The following is a 21,595-nucleotide window of genomic DNA, read 5'->3' as shown; positions in this document are numbered from 1 at the left end:
AAAAAAAAAAGCTCAAGGCACACATCCGGCATGGGAAATTACAGTCCGAATAGTTGTTATAAACAACAAATGAAACAGGGTCTTGCAACGGAAGGTGTTTGGCAACCTGAATTATATGTTGCTACCAGCTCCACCTATAATCAGATCAGAAGTGACTACAGGGCTCTGGGAGTAAGGGTGAAAGAGTTGGGGGCACAGGTGGTGTTCTCTTTGATCCTTCTGGTAAAGGGTAAGGGGTGGGGCAGACACAGATGCAGCCAGGCATTCACCTCCAGGATGCGAAGATGGTGTTGACAGGAGGGCTTTGGCTTCTTTGACCAGAAGATGCTGTTCCAGCAAGAAGGCCTGCTAAGCAGAGATGGGGTCCGCCTATTGAGGAAGGGGAAAGAGCATATTTGGATACAGACTGGCTAACCTAATGAGGAAGGCTTTAAACTAGAGGGCAGGTGACCAAAGCCCACAGGTAAGTCAAAAACATGGAGACCTGGGAGAAGGGTTTAGAATTTTTTTTTTTTTTTGGGGGGGGGGGGAGGAGAGCATGGGCTGTTATAGTAGGGATAAAGAAGAGACGAGACAGAACTGGAAGAGGGGAATCAAATCAGTATCTTAGATGTCTGTATACTAACGCGAGAAGTATGAGGAATAAACAGGAAGAATTCAAAATGCTAGTAAATAAACACAACTATGACATAGTTGGCATCACAGGGAACAGCTTCCTCAGGAAGGACAGGCAAGGAAACAAGGGACGAGGTGTTGCCTTATATATTAAAAACGTATATGCTTGGACTGAGGTTGGGATAGAAATAGGAGACAGACTTCTTGAATGTCTCCAGGTAAGGATAAAAAGGGGTAAAAAACAAGGGTGATGTCATGGTAGGGGTCTACTACAGACTACCTAACCAGGCAGAAGAGGTGGATGCGGCTTTTTTTAAACAACTAGCCATCATCCAAAGCACAGGACTTGGTGGTGATGGGGGACTTCAACTACTCAGATACCTGTTTGGAAAAATAACAGTAAGGCACAGATTATCTAACAAGTTCCTGGAATGTACTGAAGACAATTTTTTAATTCATAAGGTGGAGAAAGCTACTTGGAGAGAGGCTGTTCTCGATTTGATTTTGACAAATAGGGAGGAACTGTTTGAGAATATGAAAGTGAAAGGCAGCTTGGGTGAAGGTGATCATGAAATGGTAGAGTTCATGATTCTAAGGATTGGTAGGAGGGAGAACAGCAAAATAAAGACAATGGATTTCAAGAAGGCACACTTTAGAAAACTCAGGGAGTTGGTAGATAAGATCCCATGGGAAGCAAGTTTAAGGGGAAAAACAATTGAAGACAGTTAGCAGTTCTTCAAAGAGAGACATTATTAAGGGCACAAGAGCAAACTATCCCACTGTGTAGGAAAGATAGGAAGTATGGCAAGAGACCACCCTGGCTTAACCAGGAGATCTTCTGTGATCTAAAAATAATAATAAAAAAAAAAATAAAAGGAGTCCAACAAAAAGTGGTAACTAGGTCAAATTACAAAGGATGAATATAAACAAATAACACAAGTATGTAGGGACAAAATTAGAAAGGCTAAGGCACAAAATGAGATCAAACTAGCTAGAGACATAAAAGGAACAAATATTCCACAAATATATTACAAGCAAGACCAGACCAAAGAGAGGGTAGACCCGTTACTCGGGGGGGGGGGGGGGGGGGGGGGGGCAGAAAAAGTGGAAATGGCAGAGGTGCTTAATGACTTCTTTGTTTCAGTTTTCCCCAAGAAGGTTGGTGGTGACTGGACATCTAACATCGTGAATGTCAGTGAAAATGAGGTTGGATCAAAATAGGAAAAGAACAAGTTAAAAATTACTTAGACAAGTTAGATGTCTTCAAGTCACCAGGGCCTGGTGAAATGCGTCCTAGAATACTCAAGGAGCTGACTGAGGAGATATCTGAGCCATTAGCGATCTTTGAAAAGTCATGGAAGACCGGAGAGATTCCAGACAACTGGAAAAGGGCAAATATAGTGCCAATATGTAAGAAGTTAAATAAGGAGAACCCGGGGAATTACAGACCAGTCAGCTTAACTTCTGTACCCAGAAAGATAACAGAGCAAATAATTAAGCAATCAATTTGCAAACATCAAGAAGATAATAAGGTGGTAAGTAAGAGTTAGCATGGATTTGTCAAGAACAAAGTGTGTCAAACCAACCTGATGACTTGTTACCCTGTCAAAGAAAGCTTTGTGGATGGGGGGGGGGAAGCAGTAGATGTGGTATATCTTGACCTTAGTAAAGCTTTTGATACTGTCTCACACGACTGTCTCAAACAAAACTGGGGAAATGCAACCTAGATGGAGCTACAACCATGGTGGGTGCAAAACTGGTTGGAAAACCGTTCCCAGAGAGTAGTTATCAGTGGTTCACAGTCATGCTGGAAGGGCATAACTAGTGGGGTCCCACAGGGATCAGTTCTGGGTCAGATTCTGTTCAATATCTTCATCAATGATTTAGATAATAGTATAGAGAGTAAACTTACAAAGTTTGTGGACGATACCAAGCTAGGAGCAGTTGCAAGTGCTTTGGAGGACAGGATTAAAATTCAAAATGATCTGGACAAACTAGAGAAATGGTCTGAAGAAAATAGGATGAAATTCAACAAGGACAAATGAAAAGTACTCCATTTAGGAAGAAACAATCATTTGCACACATACAAAATGGAAAATGACTGTCTAGGAAGTAGTACTGTGGAAAGGGGATCTGGGGGGTCATAATGGACCATAAGCTAAATGAGTCAATAGTGTAACACTGTTGCAAAAAAAAACAAAAAAAACAAAAAAAAAAAACCATCATTCTGGGATTTATTAGCAGGAGTGTTATAAGCAAGAAAAGAGAAGTAATTCTTCCACTCTATTCAGTGCTGATTAAGCCTCAACTGGAGTACTGTATCGTTCTGGGCGCCACATTTCAAGAAAGATGTGAACAAACTGGGGAAAGTCCAGAGAAGAGCAACAAAAATTATTAAAGGTGTAGAAAACATGATCTGTAAGGGAAGATTGAAAAAATTGGCTTTGTTTAGTCTGGAAAAAAGAGAAGACTGATGGGGGACATAACAGTTTTCAAGTACATAAAAAGTTTTTACAAGGAAGAGGGAAAAAAAATTATTGTTCTCAACCTCTGAGGATAGGACAAGAAGGAATGGGCTTAAATTGCAGCAAGGGTGATTTAAGTTGGACTTTAGGAAAAACTTCCTGCTAGGGTAGTTAAGCATTGGAATAAATTGCCTAGGGAGGTTGTGGAATCTCCATCACTGGAGATTTTTAGGAGCGGGTTAGAGAAACACCTGTCAGGGATGATCTAGATCAGTGGTTCTCAAACTTTTGTACTGGTGACCCCTTTCACATAGCAAGCCTCTGAGTGTGACCCTCCCCTCCCCCCCCAAATTAAAAACACTTGTTCATATATTTAACACCATTATAAATGCTGGAAGCAAAGAGGGGTTTGGGGTGGAGGCTAACAGCTCACAACCCCCCATGTAATAACCTTGCAACCCCCAGAGTGGTCCCGACCCCCAGTTTGAGAACCCCTGGTCTAGATAATACTTAGTCTATGAGTGCAGGGGACTGGACAAGATGACCTCTCGAAGTCCCTTCCAGTCCTATAGTTCTATAATGCATGCGTATTACTGTAACCATAACAGCTAGACACCCCCCACACACACCTTTTTTTTTTTCTTTTTAAATTAAAGCTGAGACCATGTATCAGTGCTCACCCAACCTGCACAATCCTCCTCACTGCCAGGCAGTCACCCACGTTAGGAAAAACACTGATTTACAATACTGCTACATTAATTTAAATGCTTTTCATCAGAGGATCTAAAAACATACCTTATATAGGTGGGTTATATAATCCTCATTTTACAAATGGGGGGTGGGGAGGAAGAGGAGAGGAATTGAAGCACAGTGACTTCCCAAGGTCTCAGACTATCACTGAGGAATTCAGGAATTTCATAAATCTCATCTGCTCACAGCTAATTCTGTGATTTAATTATATGACTAAACTTTTCAGTCTGCTGAGAATTAGATGTCCAAAACTCAAGAGAATTACTACTGAGTACCCTTCATATTGTACATCAGTGGGCACACTAATGTTCACAATAAACAAACTGGTCCCAATTATGTAAATCTACAGAACAAAATATACAAAAACAGGAAAAATATATTTTTGGCCTTTCTTGTGATGCATGTAATATAGAAAAGTTAGGAGATGCTGCACTTCAGTATTAAACGAAGATAACTGCTTGTAGGATAATCACATTCCTGACCAGATTAAATGACCAAAGTCAGAAAAGCAGTTAGCGGTAAGAGATACCAGTAATAGTTTCAACACCATCAAAAATGTTCATTGCAGCCAAGGTGGTGTTTTTCATTCATGCCTTCGTTCGTGATTTTAACAGTGTTTTGCGTTTATACTTTATTTTCCTAAAGAAAGGTTGATTCTCATTGGTCGATAACCATTAAAACAAATTTAGCTGCAACTAAATATAGCTTTACGCTAAATTTGGTGCCTCTTTTTGTTAACCAAGAAGATATAGTGTATCTATGCACATTTATTAAACAACTATATAGCTTACCTTCAGTTTCTTAATTTTTTTTTTATTATGTTAGAAAATGGTGAATGATGCATTTCTCATTTACTGGATGATTAAATTTTTACTTGCAGTTTTTATCCAGCCCTTTTTGGATGTAAATTCAAATTTAATTACTAGAGTGCAAAACAGCACTAATTTTTTTAAGCTAATTAAACTACCTTAAATGTGCTATATCTATAAGACGGAAAAGTTTATCAAAATGAATTTTCCAATTAAAACTAACATTTCTTAAAACAAAGTGGTATCTCTAGTTAGTGAGCTGAGCTGACTGTTTCTGGTCACCACATGCTGTAAGATCTTACAGCTAGTAGATCTCATCCTCTCATAGATTGGAAGAAGAAAGCTTGCTTTCCTTCTTTTTCAACTCCCAATTTGTTTCTTAACTAATGGACTCATCATTCAAATGAACTAATGGAATAAACTGAAAAGAAGAAACTATTTCTCTGCACCTGCAAAAGAAATCTACTGTCAGTCTTCATGGAGTTCAGAGGAGTTTTAGATATGGGAGATTTAATTAAATCTCAGTGTAGCAATAAACTTTTGCATTGTAAATTATAGCTATTTAAAGCCTATTCCAAACAAATAACTTTACTTTATAGTTCTTTATATACAACTGTTAGAGTGAAATACCCTTTATAGGCAAATCTGAGTCACTTAATTTATTGTGCTACAGAAAAATTACACCAAAAATGAACATTTAGTGCAGAATCTCACTAAATAATTGGAACACCCATTGCAAGGTACTTGCTACTTGGCAAAATTAAATAAGCAAAAGAAAACAAATGCAGGAAAAAATATACTTTGTTTATCTGATGGATGTAGGTTTTTATATGTCCTTCACCAGAGTAGCATTTCAGCATCTCCCCAGTAATTAAAATTAAAAATTAAAATAAAATCAACTCCTCTTCCATTGCTTGTAGAATTTAGAAGAGATGAGTTTGACCCATGCGCATTACACGCTTGCATGCTATTGGAGAAATGCTAAATCAAAGCAGTCGAGTTTGCATATAGTTCTTCTGTCAGGTGAAGTTAGTTTCACATAGGTTTTCAAATTTGGGGGGCAGACTGCTCATGGGTGTTTAGGTATGGACCAGTGTAACAGCTTCTTCCTATCTGGGCCATGGAGGTTTCTCATTTCTGCCTGAAGTTCTTGTATTCCTTATATTTATATTCAGTCCAAGGACTCAGATCAGACAACATGTAGCTGGAAATTGTATGGTTTGGAATAGAATGGTTTGACCATTTACAGATTTGTTTTCTCCATATCAAGAGTCTTTAGTGTACAGAGTAGTGGGAGGAAACGAGGTGAGATAGCACTGGATGTAAGGTCATTCCATGTTTCTATGATGCACACTAGCTGAAGTGACTCTCCATGACAAGATAGTCACTGGAACTGTCATATTCACTAATAAGAGACAAATAGCAGTGTAGCCATGTTGGTCCCATGATAGCAGTGAGAGAGGATAGGTGAGGTAATATATTTTATTGGACTAAAATTCTATTTACAGAAGGGACTAGCTTTTGAAAGATAAAAGATAGAGAGGTAGGCGGAGTAGTACCTTTTATTGGACCAACTTCCGTTGGCAGAAGGGTTAAGCTTTTGAACTCCACAAAGCCCTGTTAGGTCTCTGTGGAGCTCAAAAGCTAGTCCCTTCTGTAAACAGAATTGTAGTCCAATAAAAGATATTACCTCACCTACCCTCTCTCACTCATATCGTGGGACCAACATGGCTACACTACCACTTACTAACCAATAACTTACTGCTTATCAACACAAGGCTGAGGTTCAGGTTATGCTTTGTTTGACTTTATATAGGATGGCTACTTATTGACTGGATGTAGCGGTCTTGTGATCTTTTCTCTGCACAGGGGGTGGATGGGAACTGACTGCACTGGAAACAATTTAACTATATTATGAACTTCCTGTGGCTGGTGTTTCATATAGCTATTGCTTTCAGTTACAACTTGAGTAGGAGGATTGTCAGTTTTGAATACCAGCAGTGGTGGTGAGCAGCTGGAACACCAGATAGCATTTGTGCTCAATTCTTTTGAGACCAGAGCTCAGGCTGAATCTGAGAGTGAGTAGAGTTGATGAAGACTTGCTCTGAAGTAGTGCAAAGTGGTTCTTGTGTGATATAATGTCCTATAGGAGGGAAAATGAAGGAACATCGCAGCTAGTGCTGGAGATGGCCTGGAAGAGGCAGAAGCCTATGACCAAGAGAGAGTACATTACATTCTGTACCTCAGGGTGATGAATGGGAGATTGGGTGATGGTAGAAGCAGTCTTGAATGGTACTTAGTCCAGATACAAGTGAATATCCAGGGTCAGTTACTTTTGTGCAGAAAGCCTTCAGCATTTACTAGTAAGTGCTATGTAACACATTTTGTAAGACTAATGGAATTTTAAAAGATCTTAAATTTTGCTGAAAAGGAGAGACCACTTTTATTTGTAACTTGCCAACTGTACAGATTAGCAAAGTGCAAACTGAGAGTCTTTGCTGTAGTTTCCTTAATGTCACACCGGTCAGTAAAAAAAAAAAAAGTATCTAAAATGATATTCATATATCATGTTTAAATAAACCTGATGGTTAACTAAACAATTACTTAGTAAACTTGGAAACTCTGTACCTCAGTTTCTTGCTATTTGCCAGCATGTTGAGTCCAATTGAGTTCCCTTTCAAAACTCTATAACTTCCAGTTTTGCCTCGCCTTGCATACGTTTTTATGTACTCGCCACTGGTGCCAACGGTTCCTGGTCGACAGCGTAGTGACTGTAATGAGACAATTAGCAAAATGTTTGGTTGATGAGAGTATACAACTATTAAGTTGTGAAATACTTATATGAATACTCACTGGAATCCATATTTACGTTGCCTTTGTACTAGATGTTAAAGATCTTAATGTTCTATCTAAAAATCTAGTCAAAAGCCGTTTCCTATATAAATCCTGTCCCTTGGTCTTCAAACACAGTTTTCCCCAAGATCTCATAACTCAAACTAAAATTATGTTTCATATAATATTCTGTTCAGAACTCTGTCTAAAGTTTTGTCCTGGATAGCATAATTCCAGGAACTACAAAAAATGAAAAGAGAACATGCCATTTATACAGAGAAAATTTTACAATGTCCTTAAACCTAGAAAAAGGTAAATAAATAGGAAATAAAACTATTCTGCATTGCCAAGATGATGTCTTTCTGAGATAATATCAGCATTTCAACTATATTTTGTCAGATACCAGATAGCATTTTACTTGCTCAGACTTTTTGAGCTTTGGAAAATATCTGAATAGAGGACTATTCCCTTTTGATTACTGTTAAATTTATTAAGCCTGTATTAATATAAACTTGTCAATTTAAAAATATAATGGATGGCTGCTCTTTATTGCTAGTTAAATAGTACTGCTATAGCCATATCCAGCCTATTCCTCATTATCTATGGAGTCATCACCTGTAGCCATTTGCTTAATCATTCATTTGGTCTGTTTCATTGGGTTGCATCTCTTGCGTGATTTGTTAGGGAGAAAGGCAGCCTTTCTTTCCTACACATACCCACTACTCAAAACACTGAAATTTTCAATCTTTATGAAACTTCTTTCCAACAAAATACTTTAGCACCTGCCATCAAAATCGCAAAAGAACACAACCACCCTTCACTGCTTCCCCCGCCTTCCCTTGGCAGATACACACACACTCAAAACCAGGAAATACATCAGCATATGTGGTCAAGAAAGATTAGGAAGTAAATTTAGTCTTTCCGCAAAGGAAAAATAATTTAGTTTTAGACTGGTAGTTGTCTAGAGATAAACGTAACCATCAATGCTGATTAGTTTCAGAGTTCAGAAGAAAAGAAAATATAGTACTGTACAGCAAGCAAGCCCCCTGGAATTCAGAATGAGAAACATACTAAAGGAATGCAACTCAAGATATTTTTGCAGTGTGCATCATAGAAAAGCAACACATTCACCCATTTTTCAAATTTTTTTTAATTCAGTGGGATTACTATACTACTTTGTTTAAAACTAAATTTAATAGGTGTTTTAATGACTGAATATATAAAATACTTGCCTTCTTTTCTTCATTGGGACTGAAGGACCCATCACTCTCATCTATGCTGAGCAGTTTTGCCTCACTAAACAGTTGGGGAGAAAAGTATGGGTATACTGTAATACAGCAAAATGGCAGCAAAATAGTCATAAAACCATACTATAACTCAAAGCCAGTATACACAGATTAAAAAAATATCTATTTTTTTGTATTTTTAAACAAACAGACCTCCCCAAAAAAACAAACATTACAGTGGGCAGTATAATAAGCAAGCAATATTAATGTTAATCTCCAAACAAATCTAACGTAAGTGAATGCACAAAGAAAACTACGAACAGGAAATGAGAATAAAATAAAGTTACCAGCAATTTGAAATATTGTACTGTTAACAAAACTTAAATATTTAAAAGGGGCCAACCTAATGCCCATGGGGTTACATAAATGGTTATGCTATGCAGAAACCTTTAGTATACGAGATGTTTACACAAAAGGGAAAGTTATACGAACTTTTGGCTCTCCCAGCATTTGTGAAGTTACCAGTCACACAAAATGGACACCCAGACACAATAAAGTCCTAAAATTTATCCTGTAAGCAGAAGGTTAATTTGTCCATGGGCAAAAAGAGTATGATTCAATTACTGTCAAACTCACTATGCAAGTTTCACTTCAGGATGCGAGTTTACATGATAAAAATGTTAAGGTATTTAAACTTCCACCAAAACAGACCAGTCTACCTTTGAGAGATATTCAATTTAATAGTAGTTCAATCGCACAAATTAGGATATGGCTCTGGAGAACTCTTAAGTCTGGATTCTCCAGATGAAAAGGGTACAGAAACCCGTACCTATATGCCAGTGATAGCACAATGAAATAGTAGTATAAATGTAGAGAAATGGGAGTTGGGGAAAAACAGGTATGAAGTTCATAGGATACTGATCTTCTAACACGGGTTACCATATTTGAACTTTCAAAAAAGAGGACACTTCACAGGGGAGGTGTAGTATTAGCTCGTGCCACTGCCCCCGGACCTGCCACAACTCCACCCCGTCCCTGCCCCAACTCTGCCCACTCCCTGCCCCAAGGAACCCTTCCCCAAATCCCCGTCCCAGCCGCACCTCCTCCCCTGAGCATGCCGCATTCCCCCTCCTCCCCAGCTGTGCGAAACAACTGTTTCACAGAGCAAGTGCTGGGAGCTAGCGGGGAAAAAGTGGGCACTCACTCGAGTGATCAACATTCACTCTCTTTCTTAAATGATCAACTCTTCTTTGGGGAAAAATAATAATGGCAAAATCCCGGACGTTTTTAGATATTTAAAAAATTCCTCCCCGACGGCGATTTAAGAACCAAAAAGCCAGACATGCCTGGGAAAATACAGACATATGGTAACCCTATCTCAGGCCTTTCTGCTGCATCTCTGTAATTAGATAAAAAGACCTTAGGGAGATTACAGCACAATTTCAAAATATGCCACTGAAGGTTTTCCTTCAAGTTACAATTCTTCCTAGGTAGGATGAAGAACAAAGGAGGACTCCATTATCTATGCAAATAAACTTCTAGAAGCAAGAATGTACATATAGTTAGGTTTGGTATGGGTATGAATTGTGCAAACTTTTTCTCCATATTGAAAGAAAGCTGGTTAGTCATCAATGTTATTGTATTCTAGCTTCAATTATGGAATCAGAACTTTTCTAGAGCTATCATGGCAAAAAAAAAAAAAAAAAAAAAGTTAAGAAAAACTAATTTTCAATTACACAGTCACAACAAGGGAAGAAAGGGGTTTAATATTTTCGATGGAATCTTTGTGGATTGGAAAACCTTCACATACTACATTTTTATTTGCTTTTCAAGGATGGGAATTCACTCCCTCAAAAAAGAGTTCTGTTGCACTTCCCTAGATCTCTAATAAGAAGAGAGAGATAGTACAGTTCATGAAAAATGTGCAAGAGTGGCTACAAACTGGACCTTGGCTGTTGAAAGACCAAAACCTATAGAAGAAATAAATGCAGTATAGTCTAGTGAACACGCAACTGGACTGAGATTCAGAAGACAGATTTTTATATCTAGCTCTCTCATTGGTCGGCTGTGTAACCCTAAACAAGTAATTTTGCCTCTCGTTTCCCTTCCTACCGTTGGCTGATCTTTTCTTTTTAGACTTCAAGCTCTTCAGTATAGGAATTGTCTTACTGCTTGCACAGCGTCTATCACAAGGCGGCCCCTAGATATTACTGTATCAACAGAACACATCAGCAGAAGAGTAAGAGCAAAAAACAGGGAGGACTATAACGAACAAACCCCTGAATCAACAAAAAGTCTCAAAAGGATAAATTAAACTGAATAGGAATAGATCTTCTGATGCTCATAATTTTTGAGGAATAAAAGTAATGACTTGGACCAGAAAAATGTATTGTGATTGGATGATCTTAAAGAACACATTTGTTTTAAGTCTGTTCAAAAGATTACAAAGTACATATGCCTTAAGTAAATTAGAATGCAATGTTAAAAAAAAAAAAAATTAGCGTCCAGAGGTTTACATGCTCCATAAATACTAAATGCCTATATAATGTAATTAAAAGATACAGTTTTTTTTTCTATTTTTATTGACTGCATCACACTACCTGCATACAGGATTTTTTTTCCCTTTCTTTTTTTTTTTTAAAAGGAGAGAGAGACAGAACGTCAGAGGAATATGGTTGTTGTGGGGCTTTTTAACTCCACCAACATTTTTGAAATGAAGTAGGTTTTCTCTTTTCAAAAGAAATTAAATTTCTACTAATTAAACCAAATTAGGATATTTTCTTGGTAGGGCTAATATTCAGTAGCTACTTAAAAATTGAAGAAACATAAATAAACTCAAATTATATCCATTACCAAACAATTTTTTTAAACAAAATAGTTTAGAATACTAGACTTCTTGCAAAGAAGAGATCTTAATTGTGTATTAAATCCTAGAGACTGAAGAGAAATACAAATTCCATTATCCTCATAATTTGTTTATAAACAATGAGATTTAGAGAAAAAGTTGAAAAGCCATAATCCAAATAAAAAAGTGCTCAATTTTACCATCATCCAGAAACTTTACACAAAGATAGTGTTAATGATTAGCATTAAGCCTATCCTCCTAAAAACTGCAAGCTGTCATACATAATATTATGTGTCCAGATTGCTCTTCAACCAAACTGAATTTTAATCTTGCTGGAAATCATTTTGCAGAAAACTAAGAGGTTATTATTGACTATTAATAGATCCAGAGAAGAATCATTTCATAAGATATTTCAAATATGTTGATAAACACCATATAAAGATGCCTTCTCTAGAATTCAAGTGAAACATTGATGATAGCTCTATAAATTAATCAATCTTTGGTTGAAAAAAGTGACATTACTAATTCATCACAAAATTCTGAACATTAAAAACCAGAATCTTGTCGTAAAGTGACTGCTTTGAACAAGATTTTCAACCAATTTAAGGGGAATGCTAAACATTTTACTAACAGGTAATACACAAAGAACCATCAGGTATATGAAATAAATTATAGTGTGAGGAAGCGAATAAAAAGAATAATCTATTGATTAGAAAACTAAAAGGAATGCCATCTGACTATATTATCCATCCAGTCTGGAATAGAGGGAAGCAAATAATTATCTATCCCAAAATTTACAGAGGGGGCTTTAAAACCTCTTATAAAAGATCTTTAGAGAATAATAAAATAGATATTAGAAAAAGTAGTAAGTTATATGAAAAAAGGAAACCCTCTGATTTCAATTTTTTTTTTTTTTTTTTTGGAGATATTTGAGCAGAGAGGAACCAGTCTTCACCATAAAAAGTATGAAAATCAGCAGAACCTTGGGCTGATAAATTATAAATATGTAAAGACAGATTGGTAGGCCTCTCACAGACGTGCTTAATATGCTATTAAAAGGGGCATAGATACCAGCTTCTTTTCAAGAGTTTGCAGTAACTTATTTCTAAATCTGGAAAGGACCTTAGCACATGCTCATTACATTTCTTTATTAAACTAACACATAAAGAATGTGGTCAAGGTATGCCTGATCAACATCAAAATATTGCCCGGCTACAAGAGAAACTAAGATCGATTTATATATAGTGGTTAAAGAATGTTATACTCAACCCTGTTCAAGAACCCCCCTCTCAACTTCTCTTATTAGTGTGGAGGAAAAGGCATTTGATAGGGTAAGGTGACATTAAAAACCAACAGTCAATGCCCTGGACACAGACCTGCAGTTTATTCAATGGATAGAAACCATCACATTTCCATCCCCAGGCAACAACTGATATACTGTAAATGGATACAGTTCTAATACCGTTTCTCTCTACCAAGGACACAAGGCAAACGATGCTATCACCACTTATTTTCCAGATCAATTAAATCACATACATACATATATATATATATATATATATGCGCAACAAGAAGAAAAAGTACTAGAGAACAAAATGCAAATTCTGAGCTCAAGATTAGGGAGGTTAAAATATGGGATGGAGGAAGAAGGTGGGTCAAAGATTCTTAGTATTTTTTTATTTTTCTTCACACAAAAAAATAAATACAGAAATTAAAAACAAGCTTAACAACCTTCAACTACTTTTGTATCTACATTTGAAGAATTATGTTCTATGTAGCTTGGGGTTCTATCAGCAGCTATATATGTAAGATGCACATAAAACAAACTCCTAACTATGGGGAAAGGAGAAATAGAAAGATGGTTTCTATCAAAGAATTTTTAAACACAGTGGACCCTGTATAGAGCTACTCCTTTATAAAAGTAGATTATATACAAAAAAAGGAAGAGGAATACTCAACAGCTTCTATATGTTATAGAAAAGAGAAGAAAACTAGGTAGTTATGAATCAGTGGTATCAAACCTGTAAAAATTCATAAACAAAAAATCTCCAAAGGTGTGAGATATCCAGCCAACAGCAGTGTAAGTATTGTATGTGAAAATATAAGACTACACATACAATACTTATACTGCTGTCTGTTGGACCTATTTTGTGGGATTGTACCACCATTCAGAAACACTGGTTTAAAATTAGAGAACAGATTCACTATGAAAACATGTGCTACCCATTGACTCGTCAGAGATTTTAATGGGACTACCACTAAATACAAGTCTCATTCTATGCTGAGAAGTCATCTTTTGAAGGCAGCAAGAGGCTACTAGGAAATTATTGAAAGAAAAAGAAAAAAAAACCCACATCTCCTGATGTATTGTCTTCATTTTCCAAGAGGAGTAAAAAGCAAAACTAAACTGCCAGCATACAAAAAAAAATTAAAAAACCACCACTAAACAATACTTCACACTAAAATTAAACTATTAAAACTGGCAATTAAAAAAAGTGTTAAATAGCACAGTAAGGAAATTAATTAAGAATGCACTATTTTGTAAGCATGACCTTTTATTGAGGGCTTTTCCAAATTTCTGATAAACCTCCATTTCAACAAGGGGATCTCAGTGCTTGCCATTCGATGAACATACTATTTCTAATAACTTAACATACTATGTGTGTTAAGCATGCATACCATGGGCGGGGGGGGGGGGGGGGGAGAGAAGAAGAAGGAGGAGGTTGTTTTCTTGTATTTGCTTTCCTCATAGCTTCTTCTGCCTGCTTTGTCCTTTAACAGAATTTTGCCACTGTTGATATAAAAGCCTTCGCTCACACTACTGGAACAGTATTCTTGGGTCTCTCAATCCAAGAGACTCTACATCTATTTTCAGATCTCATTTGAAAATATATCTTTCCCCCGTTTGCTTCACAAATGCTTCTCATTTCTCTTCCTCTGCTTTCTTCACTTTTAAAATTTTCAACTTATAACTGTTCGACTCTTAAGCATTTTGGAATATTTTTTCGTTTTAAAACGCAACAGTACAATTAACTGGATTGTGTGTCTGTGGCTTTGTTTCAAAAAAGAAATGTAATCTTTTGATGCTTTTGACAGATCTCTAAGCAGTCTGCTATTGCAACCAAAGATGGCAACAATATGTCTGCCTGCTCCACTACCTTACTCCATACGCTGGGGTTGATGGAAAATAACTATTGCTCCTGAGTCTTGTGATGGGGCAAGGCCAGATGGCTATAGAAAAGTAGTCGGAGATAGATATATTAGCTCCAGGCTAAACAAATACCTGGTACCAGGTTAAGTGAAATGGAAGCTGCTCCAGGTCAGTTAAGACACCTGGGGCCAATTAAGAACTTTCCAGAAGGCAGGGAGAAGGCTAGGTTGATTGGGACACCTGAAGCCAATCAGGGGCTGGCTGAAACTAGTTAAAAGCCTCCCAGTCAGTCAGGTGGGGGTGCATGTCAGGAGCTGTTGAAGGAAGTTGTGCTGTTGGAGAGGCTGAGTAGTACATACCATATCAGGCACAAAGAAGGAGGCCCTGAGGTAAGGGTGAAGTGGAGCTTGAGAAAGTGAGGGCTGCTGTGGGGGAAGTAGCCCAGGGAATTGTACATGTCATGTTTCTAAAAGGTCAGCTACCATAGCTGATACTATTAGGATCCCAGGCTGGAGTAGAGGGTGGGCCCAGGCTCCCCCCCACCTTTGCCCCCCGATTAATCATTGAGACTGGGAGACAGCAGAGACTGCAAGGAAGGATAACTTCACCTCACCTCCCTCGCTGGCTTATGATGAAAATGGCTCAGTAGACTGAGACCCTTGTCTCTAGAGAAAGAAGGGTTACGTGGAGGGTCACAGTGAGCCTCTGAGGCTAGCAAAATCCGCCAGGAAACGTGGGACCCACGGAGGCAAGGACAGAGCTTTGTCACAGTCTATGCAGAGATGTAACACCTGCTGAGGATATTATGGAGGCTCATTTGTGGCTCTATATAGTTAAATTTGGCACTTAAAACAAGAATTCAACCTCTTTGCTTGCTAGGCATAAAAATACAATAGCATCTTCAAAATTACAGCATTTTAAAAAATTAACTAAACTAACAAATTTGCTTCCAAATTCTCAAATTCAAAGAAGGAGTCCTTTAAGAAATTTAGCAAGCTACTGTCAACTTTTTAGACCCCACTGAATGATCTTAATAAATAAAAACACAGTTTATCCACACAGTTAAAACTCACTGAAGTTTTGTATATTGGGTACATTCGGGAGAAAAAAAGGATGGATTATCATATTTACTGAAGATCACATTTTGCGGTTTAATTAATGAAAGCTTATTATTCTTCAGCAAGACTAGCACAATCTCCATCAAAAGGTTCCATGAAAATTACCCTTCTCCAAAATGACTCATCTCCTTTCGGCCTCAATGGGACTGAGAAAGGTTGCCTTTCCAAAAATGGCCACTTCCTCCAATTACCACTCCTCAGAGTGTTCCTCCCCCCATATAGCATAGAGGATTATCAGCTTGCTGAGGGCAGCTTCGCTTCACTCCCTTTGGGAGCAATAGGAAGAGTGCCCAGTTTGAAAGAGGGTGATCTTCATGAGTTTCTCTAGAGCAGAAGATTTTAATTTTTAAAATTCCAAGAAAGGACCATTAGTCCTAAATATTTCTTTTTAAAAAGCTATGCTATCCACCAGATACATAGTATGACTTTTAAATTGCGGTTGAGTGTATCTTCAAATAATTAGAAATATCATGAGATCATTCTGTCTGATTTCTCATTTACTGTTTACGTGTGAACTTTGTACTAATTTTTGGAAACCAAAAAATTTCCCAGACAGAAAGCTACATTAAGTTTGAGAAAACATATCAGTAATTTAGGATAAAATATGTGAGAAAGATGGGATAATTATTTAAAAAAAAAAAAAGTATTACAAACCAAACATGCAAGGTATGGAAGTGCACAATTAGGGAACAAAGAACATGTGATTAACAACATGGGATTGAGGTGAGAATCCAGTTTTTGTTTTTTTAAAACCAGTTTAATCTAACCTGAGACTATAAACACAAATGCTTTAATCATACTGATATGGTTATTGCAGAAAGGCACTGTACGGCAGAGTTGGATTGTTTGGGTATCCTAGCTGTATATGCCTTTCCCTTAACATGTTTGGATTTCATTTAAATTTAACCTTTAACTCTGAATTTCCTGAATTTGTATGGTTTGTTTTGGGGATAATTACAACATCTCTGCCAACTGTTTTACCTAAATTACTGCTTTATATCTTAACTCCATTTGAATGCATGTTTTTGTCTGAGAATAATTAACAATGGCAAGTTCTTGCAAAATAGATTTTTCTTAAATTAGTATTAAATTACTGAAGAGAAAGTTAAGGATCTAATTTTCTACACACAATTATATACTACAGTTTATTAATTATTTACAAAAAATTAGGTTTCTATAATTAAGCACTTATGTTCAATAACCTAGAAAAAATATCCTTACTCTTTCTCTGCATCTCCTTCACTTTCTTCTGCGTGATCAAAGCTCCAATTATTTTTATAACCTCCATCTCTCTTGGACTGTGATCTATTCAAAGCTGAAATGAGAACAAGTTAAGATAAGTTTTGATTTCAAGCCAGGTCACTAATCAATTCAAAACTAGAAGGGTAAAATAACTCAATCCCAGATATTTAGTTGATATAATCATTCAAGTACCATTTGACAAAATAAGGTTAGTGACTGAAGCACAGACTTATTTTTAGAATGTGCACAGCTATATAGTAACATCTTTCAGCATGTTGATTAATACTGGAACAGGAGATTCAAAGTGAAAAAGCATTGTGTTTCTGTAAGTAGCTGCACATATCTGACACCACACATTATTATTAAAAGATTGCTAACTGAGGAGGAAAAAAAAACTGCATACCATTACCTAGACTAATCAGCCATTTGGTTGACAACATTCACACTTTCAAAGTTTCTTCCCTGTATACACATTGTATACCAGTCTCTCTGCATTTTCACTCTTAATCAGTCCAAACCTCAACCATGCACAAATACACTCCATTTATTTTTCCAGTCAAACTTTTCAAATCAACCATTGCTTTATTTAAATAATCTGGTAGGTAAAACCTTCTAGATGCAAATGGTCAAACTGTATACAGTCCTAGCTAGGCCTAGTAGCTGATAACCTCTAATGAGAATGAAGCCTTAACTCTCCTGAGGAACTAGAACCAGGATATAATTTAAGTGTATACTGCAAAACCAAGCTTTCTACAGTATAGGTAGAAACCTATTGCCTTCTGAAATGAACCTACATTTTTAGATCCTCTCATTATAAGGGGAGCACAATCTCAGCGTTTCAGAAGAGTCGTCACCTCTGGACATTTTTCACCCAAATATTCTACTGACCAAGCACGAATGCCATGACAGCAAGCAAGGCAATTTCACAAAGACAACACTGATATAAAAAGCAGGTTGAACTAAATGCTCTCTGATTGGCATGTAAGAGCAAACTGCAGGCTGGAGGGGCATTCAACTGAATAGGTGAATCAGTTTTCCCATCACAACCCTCTCAGTGATGCCCCCGAGAAAGTAGCATCAATGCCCCACAGAGACTGTAATGCAATGACTGTTATTCGTATTCAAGTAGGACTGACTGGAAATCAGTTTCCACATGTAGGGCTTAGGAGACGTGCCAGGGCAAGTTGGTGTCTAATGTTCACCCCCGACTGTTGGGCAAGGGTGGCATGACAACATGCTCATTTTGCTTCCTCCGTAATGGAGTGCCAACCTCACCTGTCATGGTCCATATCCTCCCACTTCATTAAGTCCAGCCCAACAGATTGTACGAGCTGCTTGAGGCAATCCTTGTAGTGGAGTTAGGCAGTAGGAAAGCTGGCCGTCCCATTGTCAAATTCGCTATACAGAACCCCTCAGGCAGTCGATTGTTATCCATACATATAACATGGCCAGTCCAGATCATTTGCCTCCGTGCTAGCATCACTTCCATGCTTAGCATAGCTGCCAGCTGTAGTACTTCACTGTTGGTGATTTTGTCAGATGCAATTTCCATCTTGCTGCATAGGTGGCATTGTTGCAGAGAGTTAAGTTTTTGAATAAGATGATAAAGGGCACAGGTCTCTAATGACTATAGAAGACAAGGAAGCACAACAGCTCTGTAAACTTAGCATTTTATGGACACTTTGCCCCCTCCTCCCCATCTTGTCCATAGCCTTTTTGTAGACAGCCGAAAGCAAAGGCAGCTGACTAACCATACTGAAAGTTCTTTTTCTATTTTGAGGTCACCAGTAACTGTGCTACCTAGGCAGCTGAAGGACTTGATATTGTTTAATTGGCAGCTGTTCAATTCTATTTCTGGCAGTGATGGAAGTGGTCTGAAGATGGTTGGTACAGGGACTTCTTTTCTTCACATTAGTACAGAGGCCAATACATAGATAAAGCATGGGCAAAGAAATCCAGCAAAATGTTGCAGATCATTCTCAGAAAGGGCAACAAATGTTGAGTTGTCGGCATACAATAGGTCCTTTACTTCACTTTGCTGGGATTTGCTTTTGGCCTTGAATCGGCAGAGGTTTAGAAGTCTACCATCAAATCGTGTTGTTAGAGCGACACCTGCAGTGGTAGTACATGTGGTAACTTCTAGCACTCCAGACAAGAACCAAGTAATATAGGGGCAAGCATACAGCCCTGTTTAACCCCATGGGTACAGGAAAGGGACAGGTGAGTTGGTACCAACTGGCACATGGGCCTGCATGTTGTCATGGAAGCAGCGGATAAGGTTGATTAGTTTGTCTGGGCAGCCAAACTTTGCAAGACGGCACCAAAGAGCAGAGCATCTGACAGAGTCCAACGCCTTACTATGGTCAACAAAGGCAACTAGAGGGGCATTTGTTGTTCAGCAGCTTTCTCCTGTAACTGGCAGAAGGTAAATATTTCAGCAGTGCTACGTGATGAATGAAAACGATACTGGGATTCAGGAAATACATCATCTGCAATAACCTGAAGCCTTTTCAGCAACAACTCACCAAGGGTCTTACCAGCAATAGAAAGGAGCGAAATGCCATGATAATTGCCACAGTCATGTCTGTCCCCTTTGCACTTTTTTCAGAGGAACAGCCGTGTTAGTCTGTATTCGCAAAAAGAAAAGGAGTACTTGTGGCACCTTAGAGACTAACCAATTTATCTGAGCATGAGCTTTCGTGAGCTACAGCTCACTTCATCAGCTGTAGCTCACGAAAGCTCATGCTCAAATAAATTGGTTAGTCTCTAAGGTGCCACAAGTACTCCTTTCCCTTTGCACTTGTAGATTGTAATGATTTTGGCATCTTTGAAATCCTGGGATAAAATCATCTCATTTTCCCGGCAGAAAGTAAATAGGTCTAGCAAAGCTTTGTTGAGTGTAGACTCAAAGTGTTTCAATACTTTAGCTGGGATTTTGTCACGTAATTTGTGTGGGAATAATTAAATTTCAGTATCTATACTGTAGCTTTAAGATCGTAGCTACAGTACACAGCATTTTAAGAACTCTGGACGTGTGCCAATAAATTTGGCTTTAAAAATGTTTAATAGAAAATGGCTACAATGCAAACTAATTCTTTTAAAATGACAACTTTAGAAGCAAGCTTTTAACTAGACAATATTTAGTTTTGAAAGCAAGCTTTTAACTAGACAATATTTAGTTTTGAAAAAATTATGATACTGAAATTAGGGGAGCAACAATTTGTTAGTTTTTAAATGTATGTTTTTATTGCATTATCTTTTAAATGAGCACTTGATTATACACAAACGTACACCAAAGCGGTCATAATTTTTTATAAGTATGCATACAATTTTAATTGTGTGTAAATATATCTTAGCCAATTAATAGAGCTGTGATTATAGAAAGAAAAATAAAGTCTGAAAAAAAGATGTTAGTGGAAAGAATATAAAGACAATTTTGGAAGGACCAGATTAGTACCTACCGATGTAAGGATGTTAGAACTACATCGTAAGTCATTTCCCTGGGAAGAATTTCTATCATGCAAGAATGTTTTGCAGTATCTCCCAGAATCGACAGGAAAAGTCCAGACTGCCTCTCCTTTGAAAGGAGAACAGGGGTCCCAATTCAGAGTATTTAAGAACATGCCTAATCTTAAGCATTAGCAGCCCCACTTCAGTCAGAGGTGGCAAATGCCAGATTCAGCAAAGTGCTGGAGTCTAACAGAAGCTAATTTACATCAAGCATAGGTTGAGACTCAAGAAGGTAAATGGTATATTGTGCCAGATTTGTTTCCATGCTTAATCCCCAGGGACAACAAGTGAGTTCCACTGTGGAGCCTTTCCTGAATCTCAAGCACTCATTTTCTGAGGTAGTTCACACCCAGATGAGGGCCCATCATGAAGTATCATATGTGGGAAGGGGACAGGGGATCTTCTCAGACTTCAGAAACTTACAACTCAAGAGATGCTTTTGGAGTTGGATAGTTTTCCTCTAGAAAATCCTAGTCGTGGTCCTCTAGTTCTCAGGAAAGACAGCAATAGCCCCCTTCCTCATATGTAATCTCTACAGTGGAGCCTGGAGAAACAGCAGCTTCAACAAGAACGCCTGCTAAGACAAAGGAGTTTGAAGATTCTCTCACCAGGTCCTCATTGAAATGAGGGAGTGACTTAGGCTAGGTCTACAACCACAAGTGTTACAGTGGCACAACTGCAGCTACACCTCCAATGTAGATACTTGCTACAGCAACGAAATGGGTTTTTCTATCCCTGTACTAAATCCACCCCCCGAGAGGTGGTGGCTAGGTCAACGTAGTGGTGTCTATACCAGGGCTTATGCCATCTAAAGTGTCTTTCAGGGGTGAGTTTCACACCCCCCTGCAACTCAGCTAGGTTGACCTAAATTTTAGGTGTTGATGAGGTCTTATTCTTTTGGCTAAAGCCTTTGTAACTATTTTGTCTCCATGCTCAAAGAGATCACCAACATATTTGGAAGGATACGAGCTGTTAGCCTACAATTTCAACTTTCTTTGACTGGACCTTTTCAGGACATGTCTTTGGAAGTTT

At 37.9% G+C, this 21,595-nt stretch overlaps 1 protein-coding gene across 6 annotated transcripts in view; it reads right to left on the bottom strand.

Annotated features, from left to right (window-relative positions):
- SENP6 (SUMO specific peptidase 6) overlaps positions 1–21,595 on the bottom strand; it is a 167,414-nt gene that overhangs the window by 125,533 nt on the left and 20,286 nt on the right. For 4 of the 6 annotated variants that reach the window (XM_048845895.2, XM_048845901.2, XM_048845896.2 and 1 more), the window contains exons 2-4: positions 17,033–17,126; positions 8,704–8,767; positions 7,268–7,410 (exon numbers count right to left, since the gene is read on the bottom strand). In XM_048845895.2, coding sequence (XP_048701852.1) covers positions 7,268–7,410; positions 8,704–8,767; positions 17,033–17,126 — 301 coding nt within the window. Of the gene's footprint in view, positions 1–7,267; positions 7,411–8,703; positions 8,768–17,032; positions 17,127–18,328; positions 18,351–21,595 lie in introns of those variants that run through there. The other 2 variants (XM_048845897.2, XM_048845902.2) reach the window with 2 other exon arrangements.

Source organism: Caretta caretta, chromosome 3 (assembly GCF_965140235.1).
Source record: "Caretta caretta isolate rCarCar2 chromosome 3, rCarCar1.hap1, whole genome shotgun sequence".
In the NCBI taxonomy this organism is placed as follows: Eukaryota; Metazoa; Chordata; order Testudines; family Cheloniidae; genus Caretta; species Caretta caretta.
Note: the sequence above shows the minus strand (reverse complement) of the source record. Positions and strands in the feature narration are given on the sequence as shown.